The sequence below is a fragment of the Halichoerus grypus genome, chromosome 5 (genome assembly GCF_964656455.1).
Source record: "Halichoerus grypus chromosome 5, mHalGry1.hap1.1, whole genome shotgun sequence".
Taxonomy (NCBI): Eukaryota; Metazoa; Chordata; class Mammalia; order Carnivora; family Phocidae; genus Halichoerus; species Halichoerus grypus.
The window spans coordinates 1,095,332-1,122,334 of record NC_135716.1 but is presented as its reverse complement, the minus strand read 5'-3'; the positions used below and the strand labels follow the sequence as shown (position 1 = coordinate 1,122,334).

General features: G+C 65.1%; 3 protein-coding genes across 17 annotated transcripts; all 3 read right to left on the bottom strand.

The window, feature by feature from the left end:
• Window positions 1–1,350: 1,350 nt before the first annotated feature.
• Window positions 1,351–8,368, bottom strand: MROH6 (maestro heat like repeat family member 6). 6 transcript variants are annotated; one of them, XM_078071904.1, is made up of 14 exons: window positions 7,485–8,368; window positions 6,447–6,566; window positions 6,187–6,339; window positions 5,876–6,030; window positions 5,166–5,283; window positions 4,814–4,998; window positions 4,590–4,727; window positions 4,364–4,478; window positions 4,111–4,254; window positions 3,862–4,035; window positions 3,528–3,695; window positions 3,167–3,286; window positions 2,637–2,702; window positions 1,351–2,135 (listed from the first exon to the last, which is right to left on the bottom strand). In XM_078071904.1, the coding sequence occupies exons 1-14, from the start codon at window positions 7,503–7,505 to the stop codon at window positions 1,710–1,712; spliced, it is 2,103 nt and encodes a 700-aa protein (XP_077928030.1). In that variant the 5' UTR covers window positions 7,506–8,368; the 3' UTR covers window positions 1,351–1,709. The 6 variants fall into 6 exon arrangements, with proteins under 6 accessions (XP_077928030.1, XP_077928028.1, XP_077928032.1 ...); XM_078071902.1 differs by having other exon boundaries at window positions 6,447–7,019; window positions 7,596–8,368; XM_036105705.2 differs by adding an exon at window positions 2,810–2,912 and having other exon boundaries at window positions 2,064–2,487; window positions 6,447–8,368.
• Window positions 8,369–8,502: 134 nt separating this feature from the next.
• On the bottom strand, window positions 8,503–11,906 carry NAPRT (nicotinate phosphoribosyltransferase). Of its 5 annotated transcripts, none has more exons than XM_036105713.2 (13): window positions 11,638–11,906; window positions 11,322–11,449; window positions 11,149–11,231; window positions 10,754–10,884; window positions 10,511–10,626; window positions 10,112–10,308; window positions 9,891–10,031; window positions 9,502–9,586; window positions 9,325–9,405; window positions 9,130–9,232; window positions 8,892–9,046; window positions 8,695–8,802; window positions 8,503–8,613 (listed from the first exon to the last, which is right to left on the bottom strand). In XM_036105713.2, the coding sequence occupies exons 1-13, from the start codon at window positions 11,861–11,863 to the stop codon at window positions 8,554–8,556; spliced, it is 1,614 nt and encodes a 537-aa protein (XP_035961606.2). In that variant the 5' UTR covers window positions 11,864–11,906; the 3' UTR covers window positions 8,503–8,553. The 5 variants fall into 5 exon arrangements, 4 of the variants coding, with proteins under 4 accessions (XP_035961606.2, XP_077928034.1, XP_077928033.1 ...); XM_078071908.1 differs by having other exon boundaries at window positions 11,361–11,449; XR_004921414.2 differs by lacking the exon at window positions 8,892–9,046.
• A 1,045-nt stretch (window positions 11,907–12,951) lies between these two features.
• Window positions 12,952–26,911, bottom strand: EEF1D (eukaryotic translation elongation factor 1 delta). Of its 6 annotated transcripts, XM_036105707.2 has the most exons (10): window positions 26,777–26,897; window positions 23,147–23,161; window positions 19,790–20,874; window positions 17,971–18,094; window positions 17,440–17,511; window positions 14,058–14,157; window positions 13,869–13,969; window positions 13,520–13,738; window positions 13,156–13,350; window positions 12,952–13,048 (listed from the first exon to the last, which is right to left on the bottom strand). In XM_036105707.2, the coding sequence occupies exons 3-10, from the start codon at window positions 20,872–20,874 to the stop codon at window positions 13,010–13,012; spliced, it is 1,935 nt and encodes a 644-aa protein (XP_035961600.1). In that variant the 5' UTR covers window positions 23,147–23,161; window positions 26,777–26,897; the 3' UTR covers window positions 12,952–13,009. The 6 variants fall into 6 exon arrangements, with proteins under 6 accessions (XP_035961600.1, XP_035961599.1, XP_035961604.1 ...); XM_036105706.2 differs by lacking the exon at window positions 26,777–26,897 and having other exon boundaries at window positions 17,971–18,091; XM_036105711.2 differs by lacking the exons at window positions 19,790–20,874; window positions 23,147–23,161 and having other exon boundaries at window positions 17,971–18,091; window positions 26,777–26,868.
• Window positions 26,912–27,003: the final 92 nt, after the last annotated feature.

Sequence of the window (27,003 nt, the reverse complement as noted above, 5' to 3'; positions counted from 1 at the left end):
TTAGGAAGTGTTCGAGAAACAGGAGCCCCTGGGCCCTGAGATCACCCTCAAGGCAGGGGAGAAGGCGGGTCCTGGGTGGTCCCACCAAGCCCCAGTTGCAGCGTCGGACCATTGGTCCTCAGGTTCCAAGGCCACCAGTGCCCTGAGAGCACTGAGACCAGGGCAGCAAGTGTGGTCCAACCCTAGCAGCAGGTTGGCGGGCCCTGTGCCGGCAGACCCCCCAGGCTGGACACACTCACCCACACACAGGGCCGAGGCATGGCCATGGGACGGGGCAGCCCAGCAGGGAAGTCCCTGAGAAGACTCACTCTCCCAGAGCGCAGCCACACTCCGGGCCTTCGGGCCACAGGAACTCTGATGAACCTCACACCTGGTGGGCAGGCAGTCCAGCGGGGCTCGCAGGTACTGTGGGGGCGGGGGCGTAGCAAGGTGGGGGTGGACACACGACCACGAGCTGGCAGATGCATTGTGCGAGAGACAGCCTGCACTCCTGCTGGCCGGGTGGGGTGTGGGCAGTACGGAGGTGGGGCGACAAGGGGCCGGCTGCTGCATGCCCGAGCCTTCGTCTGAGCCTGGGCCCTCCTTCCGAGAGGGCATCACTGCCCAGCCGTGCTCTGCTGGGTGACGGCAGTGGGCAGCGAACACTCACCCCAGGTTCTGGCTCCCTGGCTGCAGCTGTGGGGAGGCCGGGCTTGCTTCTGCCCTCAGGGGCCATCACTGAGGGGAGCATGAGGCCCCTGCTCGGCCCAGCTTCGGGCCCAGATCACATCAGGGACTCTGAGGATGCTCCCCGCTCACACCAGCTGCCTGGAGGGAAACTGAGGAGGGAGACCCAGCCCTGCCCAGCACCCCCATCCTGGGAGCTGCAGTCCTCCTGGATGGGTGACTGGCTTGAGAGCCCCCAGGCCAGCACAGCCTCCCAGGACACCCCAAACAATCCTTTCCTTCCCCCTCCCATCCTTCCCGGGAGTCTGAGGGCCTCTTCTTGTAGCTTAATCTTGTTTTGACATCTGCTTTGGAGGGTCTAAACTAATACACCAAACCATGCTCCTGGTTCCACACAGATCCATGCCCTTGGCCTGACCCTGCTTGGGCCTAGAGAGACCTAACCTCCTTCCTGCCTGAGCTCCTGAGCTTTCTCTTTGTCTCAGGCAAAGCCCTGCCTGACCCTGGCCATAAACCTGGACCCTGAACCATCCTGACTCTAACCCCGCCCGGCGGGCTGACCCTTATTCCTGGCTACACTCTGCCTTATCTATAATCCCAGCCTGAGCTGGATATTGTACCAGGCCAAGGTCATCAGGACTCCATCCTTGGCCCAGACCCAGTCCCCAGACACATGCCAGACCCTTTTAATCCATCTGTGTTTATTTTAAACACTTTCCACAGGGGGCAGGCAGGACCCCAAGGGGTCCCCAGACTGGGGGGACTGGTCCCAATCCTCCAAGAGACTGTGTGAGCCAAGGCCTCTCTGAGGAGATGGCTTTGGGGGGTGGGCCTTGAAAGGCAAGAGAACATTTCAAGGTAGGCATTCTGGGTGGAGAAGCCCACCAGGGCCCAGAGAGACTTCTTCCCAGCAGGTGCAGTCATGCTATCCTCGTTCAAGCCCGGGCAGGGCGCCGGAGAGCCGGCCGAGGGCTCGTCTAGTGGATGCGGATGGCGGCCCCTCACCTGAAACCACGGTGTCACCCAGGCCTCCAGCGGGGAAGTCAGGGGAAATCTGGAGAACACACGCTGCACAGGGGTGGGGGGGTGGGGGATGGGGCCAGGCCAGTGAGGAGCGGGACACGTGATGGGGGACGATGGGCTGCTGGGGAGGAGAGCCCGGACAGGCAGGGGAGGCTGAGCCGGGCTGTGCGCAAAGACCCAGGAAGCAGGCAGCCTATCATGGCGCCAGCTCGCAGGGTCGGACCAGTTTCACAGTGTCCCCCATCGGACCCCAGCTCGGGAGGCCAGGTGCCATCCAGGCTGGGAACGCGGGGCACACTCCAGGGAGCTGGGAGAGCAACAGGCCCAAGTGGGGACAGACAGACGCATAGGTGCAAGAGGCGAGGGGGGGGGGGCCGAGGGCAAGATGGTGCTCGGACAGAAGGCGCGGCTGTCCTAGGTCGCGTGGCCGTCGTGGCGGTGTGTTCCTAGAGAGGGAGGGTTTGTGTGCATCCAGTACCAGGCCCAGGGCGGCCCTCAAGCGGACCTCTTCTGCAGACCTGCCCCTGCCAGGACTGGGACCCCAGGTACCCTCCGGGCTGGCTCGGGGTCAGGCTCAGCCAGGTCCCAGGCAGCCCCAGCGGCCTATGAAGCTCCGGGGCTGGAATGGGCTGTTGGCATAGACTGGCAGGGGCCGGGTGTGGTGCCAGAGGCCTGGGCGGAGTTGACGCAGGCCGCGGGGCCGGGCCTGTGCGCGGGCCAGCAGCGCCACCTGTTGGGCGGACACGTGAGCCGCGGCGACCACGGCGGGCTCTGGGTCACTCTGCAGCTGCCCCAGCTCTGCAGGGATAGGGCAGCTCAGGCAAGGTCGGAGGGCTCTCAGAACCCCAGGCCCCTGGCCCTCCACCCAATCCATTCCCATCCACTCCATCCTAGCGCCCCCAGCCTCTCCAGGACCCCATACCCTGGTGAGCAAGCTGGGTCCTTACCCTGGAACAGGGAGTCCAACAGGTCCTGGCTGACGCGGCCGGGGCCGGTGTGATGGACGAGGAAACCTGGACCAAGACATGCCTGTGAGCGCTGGCCCCAGGCCCCATCGGGGAAGGGCTGGTCCAGCTCCCAGAGCTCTGAGCTCGAGGGACAGACACCAGGACCGCCTCACCTAGGAGCACAGCAGCTGCCCAGCGCAAGGGGTCCTGTGGGCTCCGTAGGTAGCCCTGGGTCTGGCTCAGGAAGCTGGGGATGTGACTTGGGCACTGCTGAACCTGGGGGCAGATGGGTTTAAGACCGTGCAGGAGGACCCATCCCACATGAAGAGGAGGTGGCAGACGCAAGCCCAGGGCCTGGGGTCCCCTGGGGAGCCCCCAGTGCAAGGCACCAGGGCCTGAGGTCTTAGATCTGCCACCACCTTGGCTGGGAAAGCAAGGAGACTCAGTTGTGGCAGGGGTGCCCTGCTGTATACTGGACCAAGTGGGCAGCTGGCCACACCCCATCGCTGTCACTGTCCCCCGCTACTGACCAGGCAGCAGCAGATGCGGCTCAGGGCCTCAGGGCTGTCGTAGTGGGCCACAGTGACCACGTCCTCCAGCAGGCCCCAACGCAGGGCCTGGTCACAGCGGGCCAGGGTCCACTCTGAACTCTAGGACAGGGGAAGGGAGCAGGGTGAGGGTCCAGAAAGCGGCAAGAGGTAGCTGGGGTGGATGAGGGGTGGAAGAGCCCAGGGCAAGTGGTCCAGGAAAGACCAGGAACCGGGAGCCCTTGACACTGGCACCCGAGGTCCTTGTAGAAATCCCTGACCTATCATCTTAGGAGACACACAGGGTGGGAATGGGTAGGGCTCGATGGGGACCGCAGTGGGGCAGTCTTGGGGGGCAGCTGACCTCAGCAGCGTCCCGGCTGGGATCTTGCAGGCGCAACAGCAAAGGGACGAGGCTCTGGAGCACCAGCTTCCTCAGGGGGCCGCGGAGGCCCACCCGGAGCCCGCCCCGGCCCCGCCGCACCAGCGTCCCGAGAAGCCCCGCCGCCGAGGCGCGGACCGAGTCCCTGGCCTGCGTGGGAGGGCGCGGTCAGGGCAGACCAAGGACCGGGAGAGCCTAGGGCGGGGCGGCAGTCTGGGCGCGATCCGCGGGGCCTGGTGGGGGTGGGGGTGCGCGGGGAGGAACGGGGCGGAATGCGGTGGGGGGGCGCCCGGCGGCCTGGAGGGGCGGAGCTTACGTCGTCCAGCAGCTGCGGGAGGCGCGGCCCCAGCTCTGCGCTCAGCAGCCGCACCGGCGCCCGAGGCCGCAGCAGGAGCCTCCGCAGCGCGCCCAGCGCGGCGTCCACGAGCCTGCCGTCGCCCTCGCCCAGCGCACCCAGCAGCGCGGGCAGCAGCTTGCTCACGTGCCGCACCTGCGGGGGCAGCGGCTCGTGGGCGGCCCCTCGCGGCCCCCGCCCAGGTCCCCCGACCCCAGCCCGGTCCCTCACCTTCCCGCGGTTCAGCGCGAGGTGGCCGAGGCCCAGCAGGCCCAGCCAGCGCACGGTGGGCTCGGGGTCGCCCTGCCAGGCCCGGAGCCGCTCCAGGATGACCTCCTCCCGCAAGAGCCTTGCTGTGGGCCGACTCTGCAACAGCTGAGAGAGAGGCCCCGGGCTCAGCGTGCTCGAGGTCCCCATGCCGGCGGCGCTGCTTAGGGGCCAGGTCCACCGGCGCCCCTCACCACCCACGTGGAAGCAGGCTCACCCCGGTAAAGAAGGCCATCGCCGTGAGGCGCTGCGTGTCGTCGGGGCTGCGCAGCCGCGGCAACAAGCTCCCGAACAGGCCCCGCAGGTGGTGGTCCGCGTGCGCTACCATGGCACTGGATGGGGCGGAAATGGGGGTGCTCCCTGCTCTTACCGCCTCGCCCCTCGAGAAGCCTCCACCCGACCACCCTCCTGCCCAGCCTCTTCCCCAGCACCCCCTCCAGCACCTGGCCAGCAGCAAGACGCCTTCTAGGTGGGTGTGGACTCCCACCAGCCTCCTCCAGCCTCCGGCCTGCTCCATGCACGTGACCACCATACGGCCACCATCCCCGGTGAGCAAGGCCTTCAAGGCCTCCACGGCGCAGCTGCGGTGGGGGCAGGGAGCAAGTGCGTGCGGAGGGCTGGAAGGGCAGAGGCCCAGCCCTGGCTGCCCTCCGGTGTGGGCCCTCACCTGGCGTGGCTGTGCGGGGGCCCTCGGTGCCATGGGGCCCGCACCTTCGGGGTGTCAGGGGAGTGCCCGCGCCGCGCCAGCCGGTGGAGCTGTGTGACCAGCACGAGCAGGAGGTGTGGGTAGAAGCCCCGCGTGGCACCCACACAACCAGACACTGCCAGCATCTCTCCAAGGGCCCGCGTGGCCTGCGGAACAAGCAGCCCAGCTCAGGCTCTGGGCGCCCTGGACAGAGAACTAGGACAAAGCCTCAGACACTCCGGCGAGAGCCCGCTGCCCCCGCACCCCTGGGGCCAGACTCTCCGACCCCCTCAGCCCTGGGGGTGGCCCCCGGCTGCGCTGGCTCGTCACCTACCGCCAAGGCCTCCAGCTCGGGCCCGGCTTCATCCTTCAGTGCCCACAGCAGCTGGACCAGCACCTGCCCATTCACGCGCTGATTCCGGCTCAGGCTGCGCCACAGCTCAGCTGCTGCCCTGGGGGTACGAGCACCTGAGACAGGGTCCGATGTGGGGAGTCCCAGGTCAGGGTGGGAGGTGGCCTCGGGGACTCCAGCACGGGGAGGAGGGGGTAAAGCATCCCCCAGGCACTCCACCCGCAAACCCCAGAAAAACAAAACAATCGCCAGCTGTGCAGACTGTCTGCAGCTGCTGGGCGGGGGGGCCCGAGGGTCCTGGGGGGCCAGCAGCAGGGCCACAAACCTGGTATTAGACACAGTCACTCTACAGAGTGAGACCCGACATAACTTCTCCCGGGCAGACCGACCAAAGAGCCAGCGGCGTCGGGGAGAAGCAGCCACCCGGCTCGCTCGTCCCCCCTTGGAGCCCCAGGCTGGGCTCCTGGTGTGACCTGGGCGGGGAGAAAGCAGGCCCCCCAAGCCAGGGACCCCAGGCGAGAGGGGTGGGGAGTGGACGGAGGACAGGAGTCAAGCGGAGGGATTTCAGAGGCTCTGCCCCCTCCACATCTCCCCCCACCCCCGGGCTCGCCTCCACCGCGCATCAGGAAGGGGGAAGGAAGCTGCGTGGGGGCCTCGGGGATGTGGTGGCTGGCCTGGGGGAGGCAGGTTACCGGTCCGGGGGCAGGGAGCTTGGCAGCAGCGCACACACCACCTCCCGAGCATGCTCCAGGGCCAGCGCGCTCAGCACCCGGAGGGCCGCCCGCCGGGGCCTCCCTTCGGCCAGGCTGGGCACCTGTGTCAGCAGTCCCCGCACCAAGGCGTACACCTGGCAGGGCGGAGCAGACGGCTGCGGTGCACCACTCTACCCCCACGGGGCAGGTGCAGCCCGAAGCGAGTGTGCTTGGCAGGTGCTCACTCCCAGCCCCCAGCCCTGGAACTCAACAGCAGGAGCTCGGGGGGCAGGGACAGGGTGGTGGCTCACCTGGTCCTCCAGACGCTTCCCCCGGGCCTCCAGAGCCGAGGACAGCGTGAGCGCAGTTGCCTGGGTCCCCGCAAAGCCGGCCTCTTCCAGGCAGGCAGCCGTGTACACCGCCAGGTCGGCAAGGGCCCCCTCCTCCCAGGGACTCTGGGGGTCCTAGGGCAGGGTGGATGGGATGTAGAGTCCCCTTGGCTCTCCCAACGCTCTTCCCCAGCACCCCCCACTTCCTCCGTGTGGTCCCCTCAGCCTCCCTCCCCGCTCACCTGATAGGGCCCCTCGGGGGCTGGCTCTTGCCTGCCGGGCAGGGAGCAGGCCTCACTGCCAGCCGTGGGGATGGCAGCTGCACCCTCAGCTTCCACCTCGGGTTCAAGCCCGTGTTCCGGCTGAGGGCCAAGGGAAGAGCGACCCGGGGTCTGCCCCTGGTCAGCCTGGATCCCTTCAGCCAGAGCTGTCAGGGTTAGAGCCCCCACAGGGCCCCCCTGGGCCCGGCCCCACGCCCCCCAAGCCATGGCCACCGCACCCCGCAAGCGGCTGGATCCAACCCGTAGCGCCTGCCGCTGGTTCTCCCAGGAAGTCGTGCCCAGGCCTGACCTAGAAGCTGGCCCAGGGCAGGCAGGACCAGGGGCAGGCGTGGTGGCGCATGCGTGTGTGCTCATGCTCTCCCTGTGTCAGGGCTGGGGCGTTCCAGAGGCACCCGCAGGTGGGCACATCAGGGGCCCAGGAAGGGCCTGCGTGCCCTTGCTGCTGGCCGGCAGTACCAGCCTGAAGCTGGGGTGTGTGGGGTCTGCTCTGCCCACCAGGCCCTGGGAAGGGATGAGATCCCTGGGATGGTGGATCTGCAAGAAGAGGGGGAGAAGGACCCTTCACCCTGACATCCAACCCGTCTGGGCGGGGAGACCCCCGGCAGGTGTGGACAGCCCGGAGGAGACCCCAGCACGGTCCAGGGTCCAGAAGTCAGGGCCCAACCCTGAGCTAAGGCCCTGCCTGATTCAGCCCTAAAGAAGCAGCTGGGGCCAGGCAGGGCCTGGGGCCAGGAGCTGGGCTGTCCCCACTGCATTCTGACCCGGCCAGACATCTTGGGGATGCGGATGGTTGAGAAAGGTGTCACCAGCTCTGAGCTCAGGCAGGCCTGGGCTGGAGCAGAGGCGAGAGGAGTACCCCTGCTGCCATACGTCGGGGTGGGCCTTCTGGGTCCTGGCCCGTTCTGAGGTGCCCCCTGCACCCAACACTGGAATACAGGGTTCCTGGGTCCTGGCACAGAGGAAGGGCACAGCTGAGAAGTGGTGGACCTGTGGGGGTACCTGGGGCCTGTATTCTGCCATGTGGGTGTTCGTGAGTCTCTATCTCTCCAAGCCTCATGCTCCCCAGGGCTGGCCTGACCAGGTCTCTGCCCCAAATCTTGTCATGCTCACCTGGTGACACAGGGCACTGCCCAGCCTAACTAAGCCTTGGGATCCAGAAGAGCCAGTCTGGTCAGATGCTTGAAGAGGCGGAAGTGTCTCAGGAAGCACTGCAGGAGGCCAGCAGCCCTCCACGCCCTTGCCTGCGCTTGCCCCCTCGTGCTGCCTGGATCCGAGAGGCCCGGCCCCCCCGCCCCACATGACTGAGAACAGCTCTCCCGAGTGGTTTCTGTGGAGCCCGAGTTGCCACAGCCAGCAGAAACCTGACTAGCTTTGTGCGCACAGAGGCAGGACCAGCCCAGCACCGTTCATTTCTTCACTGGCTCTAATGCCACTTTCCGTCCCTTCGTAAGGCTCCCGGGTCAGGCCTGGCTGAGCCCATGACAGATGGTGGAGCCCAGGAGCACAGCGCCCAGCGGCAGAGTCCTGCAGAGTCCCGCTGCAGCGGCCAGGGACACCTGGGCTTCTCTTGGCTTGGCAGGCTTGAGGCGTCCCACTGACTCCTCCGGGGCACTGCCCTTGGTTGGTGTGGGGTCTGGGGCCATGCTTGGATACAGGAGATCCCCAAGACCCTCCTCCTGGGACCTCAGCCCCACCCCCTCCCCGGCCTCCTGCAAGAACCCCACCAACTCCTAGGTGGGCACTCTCAGCCTCCCTTTCCCCAGAGCCTTGTCCCGTCCAGCCTCAGATCTGGCCCCACAGTCCAGCTGCACGAGCCTCCGACTACCAGCCTTGGCCTGGTGCCTGGCCACCCTCAGACCCCAGCAAAGGGCAGCCTCCCCCCCTCCCCAGGGCAGAGCCTGGGCCTCCCCCAGGGGGCGTGCACCCAGGCTCTGATCCCTGAGTCCAGCCCACCCTTGGAGGCCCTGGGGGCCAAGTGAGCGGCAGTCCGGGTGAAGAAAGGACACATGACAAGCAGTGCAGGACAGTGAGTGACTCATGTTGATTTCAGGCAGCCCCAGCGCGGTGCTCAGGATTCTCCTGCCCGCAGTCTGGCCACCAGGGCCTGGAGCTTGTCAGACAGCGCCACCTGTAGGAGGAAGGGAGGATGACGGGTGGCCGTAGGCACGGAGGGCACGCGGGCAAGCTGACCACATGGGCGTGCACCCACCCGGTATGGTGCAGGCTGCTGCAGCCGCTTGTGCTCCGGGCTCAGACGGCTCAGGGACAGCTGCGCGAAGGCTCTAGATTCGGCCAGAGACGGGAGGGGCTCGCACAGCTGGGGGAAGAGGGAAGGCAGGGGCTGGGTCAGGGGCCAGGGAACTCAGGTTGAAGGAGCGGACTGAGGGAGCAGGTGGAAGCGGCTACCTGTCCCTGCTGGACCCAGAGCCTCAGCAGGGGCTCCACGTGGGCAGGCCTCACGGTACAGGCTCCCTGGGCCCCTCGAGGCCAGACCCTGAGCTCCTGGCCAGCCTGCGGCGCTGCTTCCTCAGCCAACTGCAGCAAATCCAACAGCGGAGACCCTGCGTGCGCGCCAAGAGTAAAGCGGGGGGCCTGGGGACGGGAGAAGGACCGCCAAGGAGCGGGAGGCGTGGGAGGGCCTCACCATCAGCGCCCAGGAGCCGGAAGGCAGCCTTGCTCCCAGGCAGCGTCTGTTTCTCGGGGTCCTCGGTCAGTTTCATTCGGGGTTGGCCTCCCACAGACACCAGCTGCAGACGCGTGTGCTGGGGTTGCTGGACTCCTCTCCCCCAACCCCTGATCCCTCCGGCCCACCCCACTGGGTCCCAGATCCTATCCCGACCTTATAGACGCAGCCCAGGGAAGGCTGGCGGGGACACGTGACCACATTGGTGCCGATACCAATGACGTTGACCTCACTGCCCTGGACGAGGAGAGAGAAGGTGGCACTGAACCTAGCTGACGTCGGCAGGCCCGGGGCCCTCCTGGCCCCCCTCTGGCCTGCCCCTGCCCGCCCCACCTCCTGGGCCAGCCGGGTCAGCTCCTCCTCGTCAATGTTGTTGCTGACAGCGATGGAGACCGATTCCAGCCAGGGCATCTGGAACCTGTGATGGGCAGCCCCTCAGATGTCCCCTGAGGCATCCGGTCACTCTCCCTCTCCAGGTACGCATGCCCCCCACCACTGACAATCTGCCTTCAGCCACATGGGTCTTGGCCTTTTGCTTATGAGCCCCTGGGTGAACCCACCCCTGATTTCCCTGCCAAGGTCCCAATGTCTCTGCTGCGGTAGCAACCAGATCAGATCTCCTCACTCTGGGAGGGACAAACTGCTCTCTCCTCTGCCCCATCCCAACGTTCCTGCCGCCAACAGGATCTCTCAGTAGGCATAACCCGTCCCAGGGGACTCACTGGGCCGAAATGCTCCTGAAGACCCTGCGGATCTCCTGGGCCTGCTGCAGCAAGTCACCACTGTCCAATCTTACACCCACTGCCCGGTAGCCCAGCTCCCCCAGGGCCAGGGCTACTGCCAGAAAGTTAGGAAGACCGCTCCTGCCAGCAGGAAGGAGAAGGGTCGGTGAGAGGCCACAGCTGCTCTGCAGAGCCCACCCAGGGGAGGACCTGGGCCTCACCTCTGCACGCTGTAGGTGTCCAGCAGGCCCTGGAAGGCCCGGGGAAAAGCCAGGGCATAGGCCACAAAGGCTGCCCGCTCCCCCCGGTGGGGCTCCTGCACCCCCAGTCCCAGATGGGCACACACGCGATCCAGCCATGCCTCCGCACAAGCAGCCAGATCCACCCTGGGGCCCTGACTGGCAGCTGGAGCCAACATCTACGGAAAGGGGTCGGTGAAGGCTGGGCAGCCCACAGTGCAGGCTGAGGACTGGCTGACCGCCGGCTGAGGGTCTGAGCAGGGGTGAGGCCAGCACTACCAGCTTCCCAGCACTGGGGCTACCTGCCGGGGGCTCAGGTGGGCAAGGACTGGCTGTGGGGTCTGCCCTCTGGAGCGCAGTGGGGGCGTGAGGGGTACTGACCGGGTCGGGGGGCACCTCAGTGCCCAAAAAGGAAGTGATGAAAGAGTGTGCCAGGGTTCCGGCCAGGGGCACGCCCCGCAGCTGTCCTGCGAGCACATTGCTGCTGCCGTCGAAGCCTGAGCCAGGGGGTCAGGAGGGCGTCAGGCGGGCATCAGACGGGGCCGGAGGGTGTCTGGCAGGTGTCCTCCTTCCCCGGCCCCTGCCTCCCTCCTCGGGCTCTTGCCTCCCTCCTCGGGCTCTTACCGCCCAAGTAGCTATAGGTAGAGGCGGTAAGACCCCCATCCGGGCCCTGGGCTCGCCGCAGCCCCATCTCCAACAGCCGCTTCTTCGGACCCGCGATCAGGCGAAGCCGCGCAGCGTTGGTGGCGATGAGGCTGTCGGGGACAAGGGAGCAGGGGACCTGCGGTGAGGGTCACGAAGTCACCGCGGACCTGGGCCCCCTTCGCGGCCCTCCACAGTGGGCGCGGGAGGCCCCTCTCCAGAGCCCTGGCCCCGCGCTCCGCTTCCTGGTTGGAACCACTCCCCATCCCAAAGGCTCGCCGCCCCCCCCCGGAAGTCCCCGCTCGTCGTCCCGGGGCCCGGCTCCTCCCCCGGGGCTCCCTCCAGGCCGGCGGGGTCCCACCCGGGCGGGGCCCCACCTGGCGTAGCTGACGAGGCAGAGGAGGGGCGTCTCCAGCAGCTGCACCACCAGGAGCGGCCCGCACACCTGCAGCAAGGGCACCTGCCGCGGGGGGGCGGGGGGGGGTCAGCTCGGCGCCGCCCGGCGCGCTCGGGCCCACGCCCTCTGCCCCCCGCTCACCCTGCAACTCACGCCGGGGAAGGCGAGGGAGCCCTCGGGCAGAGCCCGCACCGTCACATCGGAGCAGTCGAGGGCACGAAGGTGCTCGAAGAACGCGGGGTCCGTGTCGGGCGGCAGCACCGAGGCCAGAAACTGCACGTCTGGGGGAGACAGAGGCCCTCGTGGGCTGCAGCTAGCGCAGGCCGTGGGACTCGTCGGGGCCGGGGCCGTCGGGCCATGGGGGACTCTGGTCCGGGGCTCTCAGGCGGGGGGTGGGGGAGGGAAAGACGCGCCTAGTGGCAGGTGTCCAGCAGGGTCGTGGGGGCTGGCCGGGCTAGGGTGGAGCTACCTGCGTCCTGCAAGCGGAAGGCGCGCAGGAAACGCACGCAGTCGCGCAGCCCGGCGGCCAGGGCGAAGGCGCCGCCGAACGGGCCGCCGCGGAAGAAGAGCTCGAACTCCGCCTGCTCCCGCGCCCGCCCCGCGTGCCAGTAGCCCAGCGCCATGGTGGCCTGGTAGAGGTCGGTGAGCAGCGGCCGGGCCGCCGCGAGCGCCTCGGGGTCCTGCTCCGCCGCCATTCCGCCCCGGCGCCCGGACTCCGGCCCGCGCCCCGCGCCCCGCCCCGCGCCCACGTGACGCCCCGCCCGCGGTCTGACCGGGGCCCCGCCCCCTGGCAGGGCAACTCTCGCCGCGGGGCCCGAGGCCGCGCTAAGGCCACGCCCAGCCTGCCCTGGGGAGGGGCGGCAGGCGCGGGGACTCTAGAATCCGCTCCGAGGGGGCCCGTCGGTGGTGCTGACAGAGCAAGAGGCCCCCAGGCCCCCGCCATCAAGGGGCGCAGTCCATTCCCGTGCGGCTTGGGCCCCTGGAGGGCACCAGTTCAGACCACAAGTAACCACAGCCCACACCCTTTGTCCCCAACTCAGAGCGGCTCTCACCAGCCACGCTGGCCAACGGTTCAGGGGCGGGCTGCCAGTGCCAAGTACCGCCCAGACAGGACCGTGGGCACGACTCCGCAGGGCGATTTATCCCGGGCCTGCCCAGGGGGAGGGGCAGGCCCCAGAGCAGACAGGGCAGCGCCCTGCCGCTGGAGCAGCAGGGGCCTCCTCTAAGGAATCGGCCAGGCGCCTTGGACATGCTGGGGGGCCTGGCAGGGTTTCCCACAGGTCACACTTGGGGGGCCCATGACTGGTCACAGCAGCAGGGCCAGGACGGCCACTGGAACCTTTCTTCCCTGGACACTTTTGCTCCCCTGGGGTCAGCTCAGCAGGGAATGGAACCCAGAGGAGGCGGAGTGGAGAGGGCTCCTGTGCCTCAGGGGGACCGGAAGCCCCTGCAAAGCCGCCAACGCGTGCTCTGTTTCTGGCTTCAACAGCTTGAACCTGGTGTGGTACTTGTAACCGAGGGGTGAGTGCCATCAGGAGGGCAGCCAAGAGGCAGAGAAGGGGCAGACGGGGAGTGAGCACAACCACAAGAACGCTGTGCAGAGACCAAGAAAGGGGAGGACAGTGCTGGGCCCCAGGGTCACTGGCGGAGAAGGACCAAGACAGACGGGGGCCCAGCTGGGACACTAATGAGACGCAGGCCAAGCGTGAGGCCTGGAGCTTGGCCGTGCCGCTCACTGAATGTGCCCGCCCCCTGGGCCCAGACGAGGACAGGAGCCAGAGAGTGCGATCTCAGTCTTTAATGGCTGCGGGGCCTCCCACACCCAGGCCCGGTGCTCGGGCTCAGATCTTGTTGAAAGCAGCAATGTCGACACTCTGCACCTGAGGAGGAGGGAGGCCAGTGGTCACATGGGGCCCAGCTTCCCGAAGACCCACCCACTCTGGCCACCTGCCTGGCCAGGGGTTTGCTTGGGGGCCTGGCCACTCACGTGTTCCTCGAACTTGGTGATCTCCTCCTCCAGCAGGTCGGTCCCCACTTTGTCGTCCTCCACCACACACTGGATCTGTAGCTTACGGATGCCGTAGCCCACGGGCACCAGCTTGGAGCCCCCCCAGGTCAGCCCGTCTAACTGGATGGAGCGCACGCAGGCCTCCAGCTGGGCCATGTCTGTCTCATCGTCCCACTGGGGGGAAAAGGGGTGGAGAGGCTGGGTCAGGAGCCTGCAGACCCCAGGGAGTGTCCCCTGCTTCCCGCAGAGCACAGCAGAGCAGGCAGCCCTCACAGGGCCCCGGGTGCGGTCTAGCCTGACAGCCCCACTGGGACATGGGGCGGGGGAGAGGCGCGCCACTCACAGGCTTGACGTCCAGGAGGATGGAGGACTTGGCCACCAGCACAGGCTTCTTGGCCTTCTTCTCGGCGTACTGCCGTAACCGCTCCTCGCGCAGCCGCGCTGCCTCCTTGTCCTCCTCCTCATCGCTGCCGAACAGGTCGATGGCATCATCCTCATCGTCCTCTGTGGCAGGGGCCGCCTTCCTGGCAGGGGGCTCCGCTTGGCGCATGGGGGACACGTGCTGCCATTGGGGAGGGAGGCTGAGGCCTGTGCCACCGGGGCCCCAGTGGGGGTGAGGGCCAGGAGCACCTTCTGCCACCCGCCTCCGCAGTGCCCAGGCGGAGGGCCCCTGGTCTGAGAAGGGTACTCACCTGGGTCTGCGGGGCTGTGGCCCGATGGGCAGGCGAGCTCTTCTCTAGCACGCTCAGCCGGGCCTCCAGCCTGGAGACAGCCTGCTGCAGATCCTGCACCACTACAGGAGCAAAGGGGGTGCCGGTCAGAGGGCAGGGAGGCCAGCGCGGGGCGGGGGGGCGTCCCACCCATTAGGCCCAGGGACTCACCGCCTCGCAGGCTCTGATTCTCCACTTCCAGGCTGGTGATCCGGATGGCGAGCTCACTGTGATCTCCGCTGGGTCCGCTGGAGGCCCCAGGACCCGAGCTCTGTAAGGCAGGGGGAAGGTGAGGATGCGTCACCCCAGCCTGCTCTCGGGGTCCCCCTGTTCACAGCCACTGAGAACCAGAACCCTAACATGGCGGGGAGACCTGCTGGACGCTAGGAAGACGCTCCTGTCAGCCCCACTGGGTCCACTTGGGATATTCCAGCCCCGAAAGTGGGGAGGAAGCCCTGTGAGCATGAACCCAAGCAGGAAGCACAGGGCCCAGAGGAGCAATGGCATGGAGGTGGTGCAGAACCCACAGCCTGGCTGTCACTGTCCCTCAGGGCAGGAGGAAGCAGACCACATACGGCCCTGGGACAGCCTGGGCCACGGTGGGGCCAGGCAGCACAGCTTGGAACTGGACACAGGAGGGAAGGGGGTTCAGGGGCCAGTGAAGTAGGAGAAGAGAGCTTTCCTGTGTGCGTGCAGCCACTCCATAGCACCTTGCCTTCCCCAGGCCATACACCTGCCACCTGGCTCATGGAGCTGGCCCTCGAAGGCTCTGGGTGACCCGGGGCACACAGCTGCCTGCCAGCCTCCCTTGGGTTCCTCCCTGACCGGGAGCCCCTCAGCAGGGCACCACACCTCAAGCCCGAGTTACACCTCAGGGACCTACACATACACCCACCAGAGTGGACAGGAGGACAGAGTGTACCTGGCCCTTTCGTGAGGGCAAGCCCCACGGCCTCCTCCTCTGCTCAACACACCCCCAAATCACAGACAAGCTAAAGGTCCCCAGAAAGGACAGGCGCCCGGCTCCCTGCTGGGGGTCAGTGAGCAATGCAAGGCCAATGCTATCTATCCCGTGACCCACTAGCTCCCCATCTGGCTCCTAGCAGACCCAGCCAAAGGCAGAGACCGGGCGCCATGCAGCTGGGGCAGGATACCGGCACCAGGGTGGGCTCTGCTCACGGCACTCCGCTCCTTCAGCTCAACCCCCTCGCTCCGCCAATGGAAAGCTGTGCTGGACTCGCTCACGTCTTGGCCGCCACCACCTGGCATGTGGCCTCCTCTCCAGCCTGTTTCCCCAGCACTCAGCTCTCTATGCCACGCTCACTAGCATTTCCCCACAGTTTCCATCACACAGGGACGAAATCCCGACCACCCTCCTCCTGTTCTACCAGGCCGCACACCCAGGCCCGGCTCCCATCTCCGCAAGCTCCCTGCAGCCGCCTCTCCTGGGGGCTCCGTACCTGTCGAGCAAACGCATCCGGGCCCGGCCGCAGGCTGGTGCCTCAAGCCTTTGCCCTGGTGTCACCACTGAGTGGGGACTGCCTGCTGACAGGTCCCAAGGGTGCAAGCTCCAGGCAAGGCCCCACCTGGCACAAGGCCGAAGTGGTGAGCAGAGACCACGGTGCTGGCGACCACTGGGTTAACCACCACCGGGCCCTGCATGCCCTCAAGTCTCTCACCGAAGTCTATGCCCTGGGAGGACCTCACCCACCCTGTGACCCAGGCAAGGAATGAGGATGCCAGGCAGTCTAGGGCCCCCAACCCCAGCCTGTGAGGCAGACCTAGGCTACCCTGTCTAGTCCTGGCCTGTGACAGTGGGCCACAGGGGACAGTGCCACCTTCCATCCCCACATCCAACCCTGCCCCTGGCACCATACACGATTCCCAGGAAGCTCTGGGTTCTAAGGTCACAGTGGCTGCTGAGCTCTCTCCAACCCAAATCCAAGCCTGGGGCTGGGCCAGCAATGTCCTTCCTGGGTCCCTGTTATTGGTTGAAGGACACTCCTCTGAAGTTCCCACCACTATCACAGAACAGGGGCTTATTTGGAGATCGGGCCTTTACAGTGGTAATCCAGTTATAATGTGGTCATTAAGGTGGCCCTAATTCTGACTAGTGTCCTCATAGAAGAAAATCTGGACAGACACCCGCAGGGAACACAATGTAAAGACACAGGAGAACGAGGGCCACGCACGTGCCCAGGAGAGGACTCAGAACCTGCCCACACCTTGACCTTTGACTTCTAGCTTCCAGACTGAGAAAATAAAGTGTGCTTGTTTAAGTCCCTGGTCTGGGGTGCTTTGTTACAGCAACCCCAGCAAACCAGCCCCCAAGTGCTAGCAGGACGCCCACATGCTTTCCCCAAGACCAGGACATAGCAGTCAACCCCCAACACAGCCAGGGCACCCTGAGGGCCAGAGGAAGAGTTCCTGCAGCCCAAGAACCCCCAGGGCAGCCGGCCCCGGAGCTGCTTAGCTCCCCGGCCCTGGCCTTCCGGGGGCTGGAATCCCGCACACTGGGCTGGTTGTGAGGCGAGAGCAAGTGGGGGCCAAGCATAAAGCAGTGGCAACAGCCCCCGGGGTTTGTCGAGAGCTGTCCCGCCCAGCCGTGGCAGGCAGAGGCTCCCGAACTTGCCCACGTGCTAATCCCCAAAGCCAACAAAACGATGACCTCAGGTGGCAAAAGGGACGCTGCCCACAGGACAAAGTGGAGGCTCTGCAGATGGGGAAATGCTCCTGGGTTATCTGCACGGGCCCCGTGTCAGCGAGAGGCAGACAGAAGGAGACATGAGATGTCGCTGGGGCCACGGCTCAGCCGGCTAGAAGCCACAGGCCAAGGGACGAGGGAGGCTTCTTCAAGGTGGGTAAGGCAATGAAAGAGTCTTTCCTAGTCTCCAGAAGAAACACAACTCTGACGATACTCCGCCTTCAAGGACAGGGTACCACGTGTCCCAGAGGGAGAATGAGGTCCTGACCCCCCCGGCTAGGAAGGCAGAGAAGCAGGTCTGTCTCCTCCTAGGGACACACCTGCCCAGCCAGGCTGGAAACAGAGCTGGACATGGACCTGTCCTCCTCTCTTGATCCCATCTGGGACCTGGAGGCTGAACTGGGCTGCACGGCCCCTGTCTGGGCCTCAAAGTCTGTCATTTGGCCTCCACACAGCCCGTGAACCCATCTCTCTGGGGAGGCAGGGCCTAGGGAGCAAGAGAAAGGGGCAGCAGATGCCGCCGCTCACACTCCTCCCCAAGCAGGGTGCAAAGCAAGGAGGCCGCCCCCAGGCCTGCGCCTGCGGAGTGCGCTGGAGGACCACGGTGTTGGCCCAGGGATGGCGCTGAGCGGCAGTCAGGGTGAGCGCAGGAAGGCGTCCTGGGCGACCGCCAGCAAGCAGGCGAGAGGCACAGCAAGGAAGGCTTCCGTGGTGGTGGGAGTGTAGGTGCCCGCCCCAGCGGGAATCCAGCTCCGTACGCCTCGCCCTAACTGTGTCCCGAGGGCCGAGTGCTCAGCAGCAGGACTGGGGGCAGAGTGGACACGCCAGTGCGAGCCTGCGGGTACTCACGCCGGCCAGGGATTTCTGGATGTTTTCTCTGGCTCTTGCAATGTCTCGAAGGATCACGCTGGCGCCGTTCTCCTACACAGACAGTGCACAAGAAACCAGGCTTTTTTTTTTTTTCATTAAAACAATTTTAATTAAAAAAAAAGAGAGAGAGAGAAACCCTCCTATGGAGAGCAAGCGAGCAAGCAAGAGCTGTGCAGAGTGAAAGCTCAGCGGGACGGCAAGGAGCGCAAGGAGCTCGAGTCTGCCAGTCTTGTAGCCGTGACAACAGGGCCTGAGGGACACCCGGTCTGCAGGCCCAGCCCAGGCCCACCCCATCCTGATGGGCACCAGCGTGCCCACTGGTCTGAGATGGTGGAAGTGGACAGTCTGCCCCGTGCCATCGCGCGAGCAGATCCAGAACCCCAGGAGCCATCTGGGGTCACACCTCCAAAGACCCCACCATCAGCACCCGGAGCAGAGCCACCTGGGCCCAACATGCCTCTGCCCTCCCGATGCTGGCACAGTCCCCCAATGCGCCGAGTACATCCCTACCTGGCGCGAGGAGCCAGCCACAGGCCCGTTCATCTGCTCGTAGAATTTTCTTTCTGCATCGTCATATTTGAACTTGTCAAACCAGATCTTCTCGTGCGCTAGGAAGTTTGTAGCCATTTTCCTGCTGGAAAGGGGAGGAGAGACTAAGTCGGCTGGAAGGAAAGGGTGCCTCTCTGAAGGCCCTAGGCCTGGCCCGCACGAGCGCCCCACCAACAGCCCAGAAACCAAGGGTGCAGGGGGATCAGGGGTCCGGGTCAGAGCACAGGGGGTCTCGGCATGGCTGAACCAGCCCCCCCACACCATCCCTGCTCCCGCCCCTTTGGTCCTCAGGTTGGCAGTTCCCAGGCTTGTCCCCAAGACCAGCGGCTCTCAAACTGGGGCGAGGAACTTCTGGGGGTCCCCAGGGTCCTCCCGTTCCAACCACACATCTGTGCAAGGCTCAATTTATGTCCATCAAACAATTCACACCAACAGACTGAATGCAGAAACAAGCATAAGAATCCAGCTGCCTCCTGTTAAGCAAGACACTAAAGAGATTTGCAGAGAATGTCGATCAAGGCCACTGCTCACTGAGCTGTTGTTTCGGGAAAACCATCACTCGTAAGAACAAGTCATTAACAGTAACAAGGAACAAACTTTTCAACGAATAAAGTACTTTCACGATATCTGTTTTCTATGCTAACGTGGCAAAAATCGAGATATAAGAGAAGCTCTTTGGGGTCCGGAGGCCAGTAAGTTCGAGAACTGCAGCTCTCCACCAGGAGCCACACTAGGCCTGCCTGCCCTCCTCCACTGAGCAAAGCCCCTCCTGTTCCTGACCCAGGGCCACAGAAATGGACCCGATGACACCACTTCTCTGTGCCGAGGGCCCCAGGCTATCACTGGACCTCACCAACTGCGCCCTTGGTGACAAGGGGGCTAGGTCCCATGACTCTCCTCCACCCACCCCTGTAACCCTGTCAGGAGGAGCCAGGCCACTATGGACAGTTTAGCTCCATGCCCCCCCACAATGCCAACAGGACACAAGGGGTCCCACACCCTGTCCCTCACACCAAGGTTTGGATTCTGTCAAACCAGCAAATCCGACCCCACCGAGGAGGTGCGGGGCTGCTGACAGGAACGCGGGGTTGGGATGGTGCGGCTTCCCTGAGGCCTGGCCCGCACAGCCACCCACAACCCACACCCTCCCGCTGCCGCCCGTGCCACCTTCCCTCAGAGCCGGTCATCTCTGCCCAGCCACCCGCCTCCACCCCTGCCCTTCCCCAGGCTCTGGCATCCAAGGACCACTGCTGGTACCACACAGAACCCTCCTGGGGCAAGCCCTGGGTCCCCAGCAGAAGGCAAGTAAGCCTCGTCCAGGGGTGTCCTTCAGACCAAGTGGCTCAATGGACAGCATGCTGGTGTCCCAGAGACACTCACCTCACCTTAGAGGTGGTTCCAGACGAGGGAGGCAGGAGGGACGTGCCGGTTCCCACGCCTTCCCCAGTGGGGCTCGGGCCAGGAGCCTTCAACACTCCCCCTGCCCTGACCTGTGACAGCCACAGGGGACTCTGGGAGTTGCCCAGTCCAAAGGGAAACCCTACACAAGGCAGACTTGGCCCCGTGCTAACCCCTTCCCACCCCCAACAGCCCCAAACCTTGGAGGTTTTTGCTGCGCTGCCCCAGGAACTACCTCTGCCCAACCCACTCCTGTATCCAACTTAGCCAGGTCCAGGAGTGTCGGGGACAGCCACGCCGGGGCGGGGGTGGGGACAAGAGCAGGCAGGGCCCCAGCCGGGGGAAGCCCCGGCCAGGAACCCGCACGGCATGTTTCTCCTACTTGGGTCTCAGGCTGGACATGGACGGGCCAGGCCGGGCACCAGGTCGGTGAGCCAGGGAAGCAGCTTCGAGGCGCCAGGCCACGCGGAGGGCCTCAGCAGCGTGGTGACGGCACTCTGCGCTGTCATAGGCGGGCTTGCTGAGCCAGGGGGCCTCGGCGTCCTTGTGCAGGAAGTACCAGTAGGGCAGGGCAGACGAGGCCTCCCCATCAACCCGCCGAGGCCCGGCCCGCTTGCTTCCCACGGCGTTTCGGCCCCGCCGGTCTCTGCGGCCCCGCCGGGCCCCCTCAGCCTGGCCCGCTCGCTCCTGCAGGCGCACCTTCCCGGGGGGGTGGCCGTCAAACATGGCCTCGTAGAAGCCCCTCTCGGCTGCGTCGTACTGGGGCTTCTCCAGCCACACCTCCCGCACCAGCGCCTGCAGGCTGCCCCGTGGGGACTGGGGGTCGGCCAGGGGGCCGCGCTGCTGGGTGAGCGCCAGGTCGGGGGCGGCTGCCTGCTGGCCCGTGTCACAAGCCCCCTGCCTGCCGCTCCCGTCGGCGGCCAACAGCAAGGCTTGAGACCACTCCACAAACGCCCGTTCGGCCTGGTCGAAGGAAGACTTGTTGACCCAGATGCCCCAGGTCACGTGGTGGCAGGCCACCTGGCTTCCGTGCGTGCAGGGGCCCCGGGGGGCCAGGGAGGCTGGCTGGGCGGCCGCATCTGCCAGCCTCTGGCGGTACGAGCTCTCTGCCTGGTCAAACATTGGCTTGTCCAGCCAAACGTGGTCGGCTGAGAGGCCCACAAGGGCCAGGTCTGCCTGGCCGAACCAGCTCTTTGGGGAGCGCTTCCTCTTCTTCTGCAGAGGCTTCTTTCCGTCGTGGCTCTTCCTGGGGTCCCTCGTGCTGCCGCCGTCAGGGGCATCGGCCTCCTCAGCGTCCTTGGCCTCCTCCGGCCCTGGCCCATTCACGGCTGGCCCCTCAGCCGGGAGCTGCTGGGTGGTGGCGGCTCGTGTGGCCTCCTGCTCGTAGAAACGCCGCTCGGCCTCCCCATACTTCTGCTTGTCCTCCCAGACAGTCTCCAGGGCACAGGAGGCTTTCCCGCTCCTCATCTTCCGCACAGCGTTAAAAAGCAAGCACAAGAAGGCAGTTGCAACACAGCGGGCCACGGGAGGATGGCGCCCCCACCCCCCTCCTCAGCCTGACTCTTGGGGCTGGCTGGGCCGGGGAGGGCTCCCCAATGGGGGTGCCATGCGGTAACAAGCAAGGACTTAAGAGTCAAGTCCACAGGAAACTCAGTAAATCAAAAAACAAACACGTCTGTGTGTGTGTGTGTGTAACTGTAAAACGAATCTTTTCTTAGGCACCCAGGCTCTGCACAGGGGTCTAGACAACACTGTTTCCAAACTTCAGCATCCACAGGGAGCTGCTAAATAACATACAGGGTGCACTCAGTTAATCTGACTTTCATACACAACAACAAATAATTCTCAGAATCAATACGTTCCATGAAACACGACATTTGTGCTGAAAAATTACTCACTGCTTGTCTACAATTTTAACCTGACGTCCTTTGATTTTGCTGCATTTGGCACCTTGCCTGCCACACTGGTGCTTCCAGTTTCCAGAAACACGCTTGGTGGTCTCTAAGGACGGCCCCCCCCGCCCTATAGCAGTGCACACCCACCACAGGCCACACCACCATCCAAAGCAGCACACGCTCCAAGGGGAGCTGCCAAGGGTCTCAGATGAGGGACAGCCTCTCAGGGGGCGGCTGGGAGCAGTGGGTGGAGGGCCTGCCTTTGCAGGGCCACATCGGGGAAGAACCAGGCTCCCCATCAGCTCACAGCCCTGGCCATACCTATAGCTAGAGGGGGCCACCTGAGACTCTCTGGGCCCTAGGGTGTTAGGACGCCCTTCCCGCCTTTCAGTGCCATCTGACGTAAGGGGCTGCATCACCAGGATTGAGGTGGAAGACAGGTTGGGGGCTCTGTGTCCCATCTGCTATGGTGGACAAGCCCCCAGCTTCTTAGCTAGAGGTGGTGTTCTCTCCAGCTTGGAGACCTCGGTCATCTGAACTGAGGGGTCAGGGCCACCGCCACCACCACAGCCTCTGGCCGGGAGCGGCTCAAGCCCAGAAAGGCCCAGAAGCCAGTCTGCTCTTAGGGTGTACCTAGTGGTCTGAGCTCACACTCAGCTGGCTTCTAGAGGAACGGCTGTCAGCAGCAGAGAGATCCCTTCCAGCCACAGATCCGACTCCGGGCCCTGCTCCCCCAAAGCAGAAGTGTCCACACCGACTGCCCAACACCCAGAAGCTAACTTGCCGGGGGGCTGAGCAGGGTCCCCTCAGGTCATCCCCGCTGTCCCCTGCTTCTGTGGGGTCATGCAGTGTAGCCTATGTGAGGGCAGCCACCGGCTGGGCCCTCATCCCCAGGAGACAAGGTCTCCACCGGGAGGACAGCAGACCCCCCCCCCCACCTGTACAGAATCACCATCCCTCTCCTGACAGCCCAATCAAAACTGAAACCTGCTTCTCATTACCAGTGGGACACGTCAGCTGTCCACCAGGATTTGGCAGAAGAGCCCCCGTGTACCGTGAAGGGACATGCTGGGAGCCTCTAATGGCTCAGGCTTGGAGAGAGCCCCGGGCCACCCCCTTGTGCCTTCCCCCCCGGCCGGCAGTGGTGCTTACCGAGGCCAGGCTGGCGGCAGAGGCGGTGGTGGGAGGCAGGGGCGTGTGCCCAGGAGGCAAGGCATTGTGACATCACCCACTGTCCCTGAGGGGACGGCAGGCCAATCGGGCAGGGCGTGTCTGCCCTTCAGTCTTTCTGGCACCCAGCCCCTGGCAGACCCTCACCAGAGCAGCCCAGAGCTGGGTTGGTTGGGCCCGTTCAGCTGCACCCACTAGGCTGACCCCCAGGGTTGAAGCCCTGCCAGACCCCATTGGCCTAAGTGCTGTCCTTGACTCCTGTCATCACACCAGACTCTGCTCACAGCTCTGGGGCCGCTGCACCTCAGGGAGGGGAAGCTGCTTAAGACGTCTCAGGAGAATGAGGGATGTGGCCTGTACCAGGGGCCAGCTGGGGCCGCGGCTCCATGCTCAGCCCAGAGGCGGCAGGCCGCTCCCAGCCTGCTCAGGGGCTGCCCCCTCCCTGAGGCAGAAACTGGCTCAGCCCAGGGAAGCACCGAGGAAGTTACCGAGATGCCCGCCCCGCGGCTGCCCTACTCCGCAGGATCAAAGCCAACCACGGCAAACCCAGACCTCTGTGCTGCAGACACGGGGACGGAGGCCCGGCAGCCGGCCCCACGTGCTGGGACACGTGGGCTGGGGGCTCCCTGGCTGAGGCGACGGGAACGCGGCGGCAGGGACAGCTGGGTACTTACTTTCACTTCGGTCTCCTAGGACGGCATGAAGAGAAAGCAGCAAGGTTAGAGGCAGTCAGAAAGGGCAGCACAGCACGCTGGAAGGCCTTTGCAGAGGTGCTTGGGAAGGTGCCGTGGAGGGGTGTGGTGGGGCGGACCGAAGACGAACACCCAGCAGACCCACCGCCCGAATCCCAGAAGGCGAAGGAGTCCACCCCCTTGGGGCAGCGCCACTCGGCCGGCACTTGAAATGAGCAGCTCCTAGGGTTGCTGTTATCTGGAGCCCAGGCAGGCCCCGGGGGACACCATCTGAGCACCCTCCCACCTGTTCCCACCTGGGGAGAGGTCAGCCAGCACCCCAGTGCTCCCAGTACACAGATCCCTACCCAGCCCTGCTGTCACGCTGCCACTAAATCCAGGCTGCTGGACAAGGCACAAGACAACCACGACCGGTCCACGGGCCTCAGCAGCCACCGAGCCCCAGTGCCTGTGCTGGAATAGGACACCGCCATCACACCAGGCTTGAACAAAGACAGTCCTCCCGGTGTGCACACAAGGACAGGGCTTTAGCCCGATCACACACGGGAAAACGGGCCAGAAACACCACGTGCCGCACCCCAAATCCAACAAAGGTGGCAGCCCAGGAGCTGAGGCAGCCAGGCATGGACCTGGTCGCCCAGCAGCCCAGTCACCGGAGCCCTGGAGATCTGCCTCCTTCCTCCAGCAGGAACTCAGCCTCACATGCAGAAGCACGAGAGCACCAGCGTCTGGTCACTGACAGGGACATCCCCGGGGCCCTCGGGGGACATGGCAGACACAAGGACAGCTGCCCCACAGGAGCACGCAGAAGGCCCTGGGCCGGCTGCCTGCACATGGCGGCGAGCCACCCCCACTGGCAACGTCACCCCGAGGCAGTGAAGCCAGTGTTGGGACCAACTACACCCACAGGGACACTGGAGGACCAGGCAGGAGGGGGCTCCTGGCTCCCCCCGCCCCCCATCTCAGATACAAGAGCCCACCTCTACTGCCTCCATCTCCCTCGTCTGAGAGCTCCCATGTTCCAAGAAGAGCTGAACTGAAAACCCATCTGTCCTAGGAGAAAAGCAAGTTTGAGTCTGAATGATCCCCTCAGAGAACACAAACGTGCAAGCCTCCAGCCACAGAGTGGGGACTCCAGGCTGCCCGAGGACCAGGTGGGCCCCCTCCCCTACCATCTCTCCAGACGGCACGGCAATGGCTAGCCGGTAACAGAGAGAAGCATGAGGAACAAACTTGAGGAACGCCAGAGCACAGACCCAGAAGGAAGGGGCCTCAGGTGTCCCCACCCTCTGCTCCTGAGAGCGGACTGAGCTGGGCCTGGCTACACACAGCCCTTTCTCTGCAACCATCCCAGCCTGGCGCAGTCTGCGTTCTGACTGCAGGGAAATGAGTCCGTGCCCCGAAGCGCAGACAGAGCTCTTCTCAGAGCTGGGACGGGAACCTGGCAGCGGCCCCCCAAAGAACACTCCTGGCTGGAGGGCCTGGAAGGGAAGGGTGTGGCCCGCCGCAGCTGTGCCCACCCAAGGGCCAGGTGCCTGTCAGTCCCTGTGAGCCTGGGTGAATGGGGAAGGTTTCTGGGGAGGGGTGGCCCCTCCCCAGGCTCTGCCCTCCACACCACTTCCCCATCCTCTGGACACCACTCCACCAGTCACACACTCGGAGGAGCTCTGCCCACCTTCCAGGGGAAGTGGGAACCCACGTGAGTGTATGGGGAAGGGAGGGGTCTGCAGGCCAGCTGCATCTCCCCTGGGCCCCCAGAGTCAGACCGTGCTTCACAGCAGTGCTTTCCACGGTACCTTCCGCGTCGGAGGGACAGTGACAAGCACTTGGCATGTCTGAGTGGACAAGGACAGCCGCACAGAGGGGTACCTGCCTCACAGAGGGGTACCTGCCTCACAGAGGGGTACCTGCCTCACAGAGGGGTAGCCCGGGACAGCGTGGCTCCACACGCAGGCTAGCTGTGCAAGGCAGGGATGCCACCTGCCTTTTGCAGGGGGAACTCCAAGCCCCACTTAGAAATATCAACCTGTCCTGCTGGCAGAAAGGGGGCCCCTACGCCATCAGATTCAGGGCTCCCACTGCAGCTGCCCGCATCACCCCAGGCAGGCACAACAATGTCCGCACTTCAAATGCCGCAGCCTATCCATTCTATTCTGTCCTAGCTGCCAGAGCCTGGTCTTAGCTGACCAGCCTGATCCCTGTGCCCCCTTCCCTCGGGGAGACCCCAGTACTGCACATGCTTCCCCAACCTTTCTGCGCACACTTGATTCCTCGTGTGTGCGTCCCCAGGCCTCACACACAGTGGACAACTGCAGTGGGGAAAGGAAGCCCCTCAGTCAGTGAGGGGAAGACACCATTGCATCAGATGCCAGAGAGAATTTTTTGGTTAATCTTTAAAAAAGAAAAAAAAAATCACCTTCAAGAAAACCGCTTTCGCGAAAACATCGGTCAAGCACCTTTGCCCACCCTGGTAGCCTCACCCTGCTCCCCAGGAGCAACGCTGGGGAGATGGCCCTGCACCAGATCCTCCAGAGGGCAGCTGTCTCCGGCCCATCAAGGGCTCTCCCCAGGCCGTGAACCTCACTGCAAGCCCCACTCCAGAGAAGGGAAGACCGGCCCAGAGGGCACTCCCCAGGACTGGCAGGAGGCCCAGAACACTGACCTACAGAGGTGACAGGTTTGTGTGCCAGTCACTCCGTAAGATGATGCTGTCCACGGGGCTAGGCACAGGAAGGTTCAGGAGGCCCCGGATCCCATCTGAGACAGCCCACTTACAGGCTCAGGGTACCCAAAGGAGGTCGGGGGGTCAGAGCCGCTCCAGCGGACGCCTCCTAAAACATGTCCTTCCCAACCGCAGGTCAAGCCCACTCCCTCAGAGGAGGGATGTGCCAGGGTCAATTAAAGAGGTGCTCCCGCTCGGACAGGGACCCCCTCCCACCAAGTTTAGCCAAAAATTTCTCTTGCTCCGGGCTGGCCCTTCCTTCTGGGAACCCTGACATTGAGCCTCCATCCCACACCACCCCCTTGGCTCCAGGAGGAGCCTTTCCCTCTCCCTTCCGCTCACAGTGCCCCTCTGTCTCCGGGAGGAATTACCCACACCCCTTCAGACACTGGCTGCTACGGCGCTTCCTGCCGGGGCCACCTTCTCCAAATCGTGACTCCCGGGCACTCAGAGAACCCGGCGCGTTTCTTTCGAGTCACTCAGCAGACACGTCTTTGCTCTTTCTCGCATCCAAGAACCGTCAGGGTTCCACGAGGGTTGGGCCGGAGCCTGGCCCCCAGGCCCAAGACCGGCGCGCAGCAGGCCCCCAACAAGCGCGTGCTGGACGAAGGAAGAGCCCCTGGCCACCCCCAGCCCCCGGCCTCCGCCCCCGCGCCGGGGCTGCGGCAGGGCGGGGGGCTGCGGCGGGGTCCGGCTGGCCACGTGGCCGCGCGCCCCGCCCCTCTGCGCCCGCCGCACTCGGTCCCCCGCCCCAACGCCCGCACGCCGGCCGCACTGACGCCCCGGGCCCTGACGCCGCAGAGCCGCGGGCGCAACCCGGCCCCCCGCCCCGGCCCCTGGGGGCCCCCGCGGCGCGTGCGGCTCCTCGGGGCGCGGGCTGCGGTACTCACACCTGCCAAGGACGCGGCGACCAAGGAGGAGGGCTCGTGGCGCGGGACGGCTGGGGAAAGGAAAAGGCGGCCAGGCCGCGCACGGGAAATGAAGCAGCGGGATGTACCACGCGCCGCGGACAGCGCACGCAGGGGAGGCGACTCCCGCGCACGGCCCGCCTCGCCGCCAGAGCCCTCTGCGCGACGCGACGCTGCCCGCGGCCGCAAAGACGGAAGGCAGTGGGAGA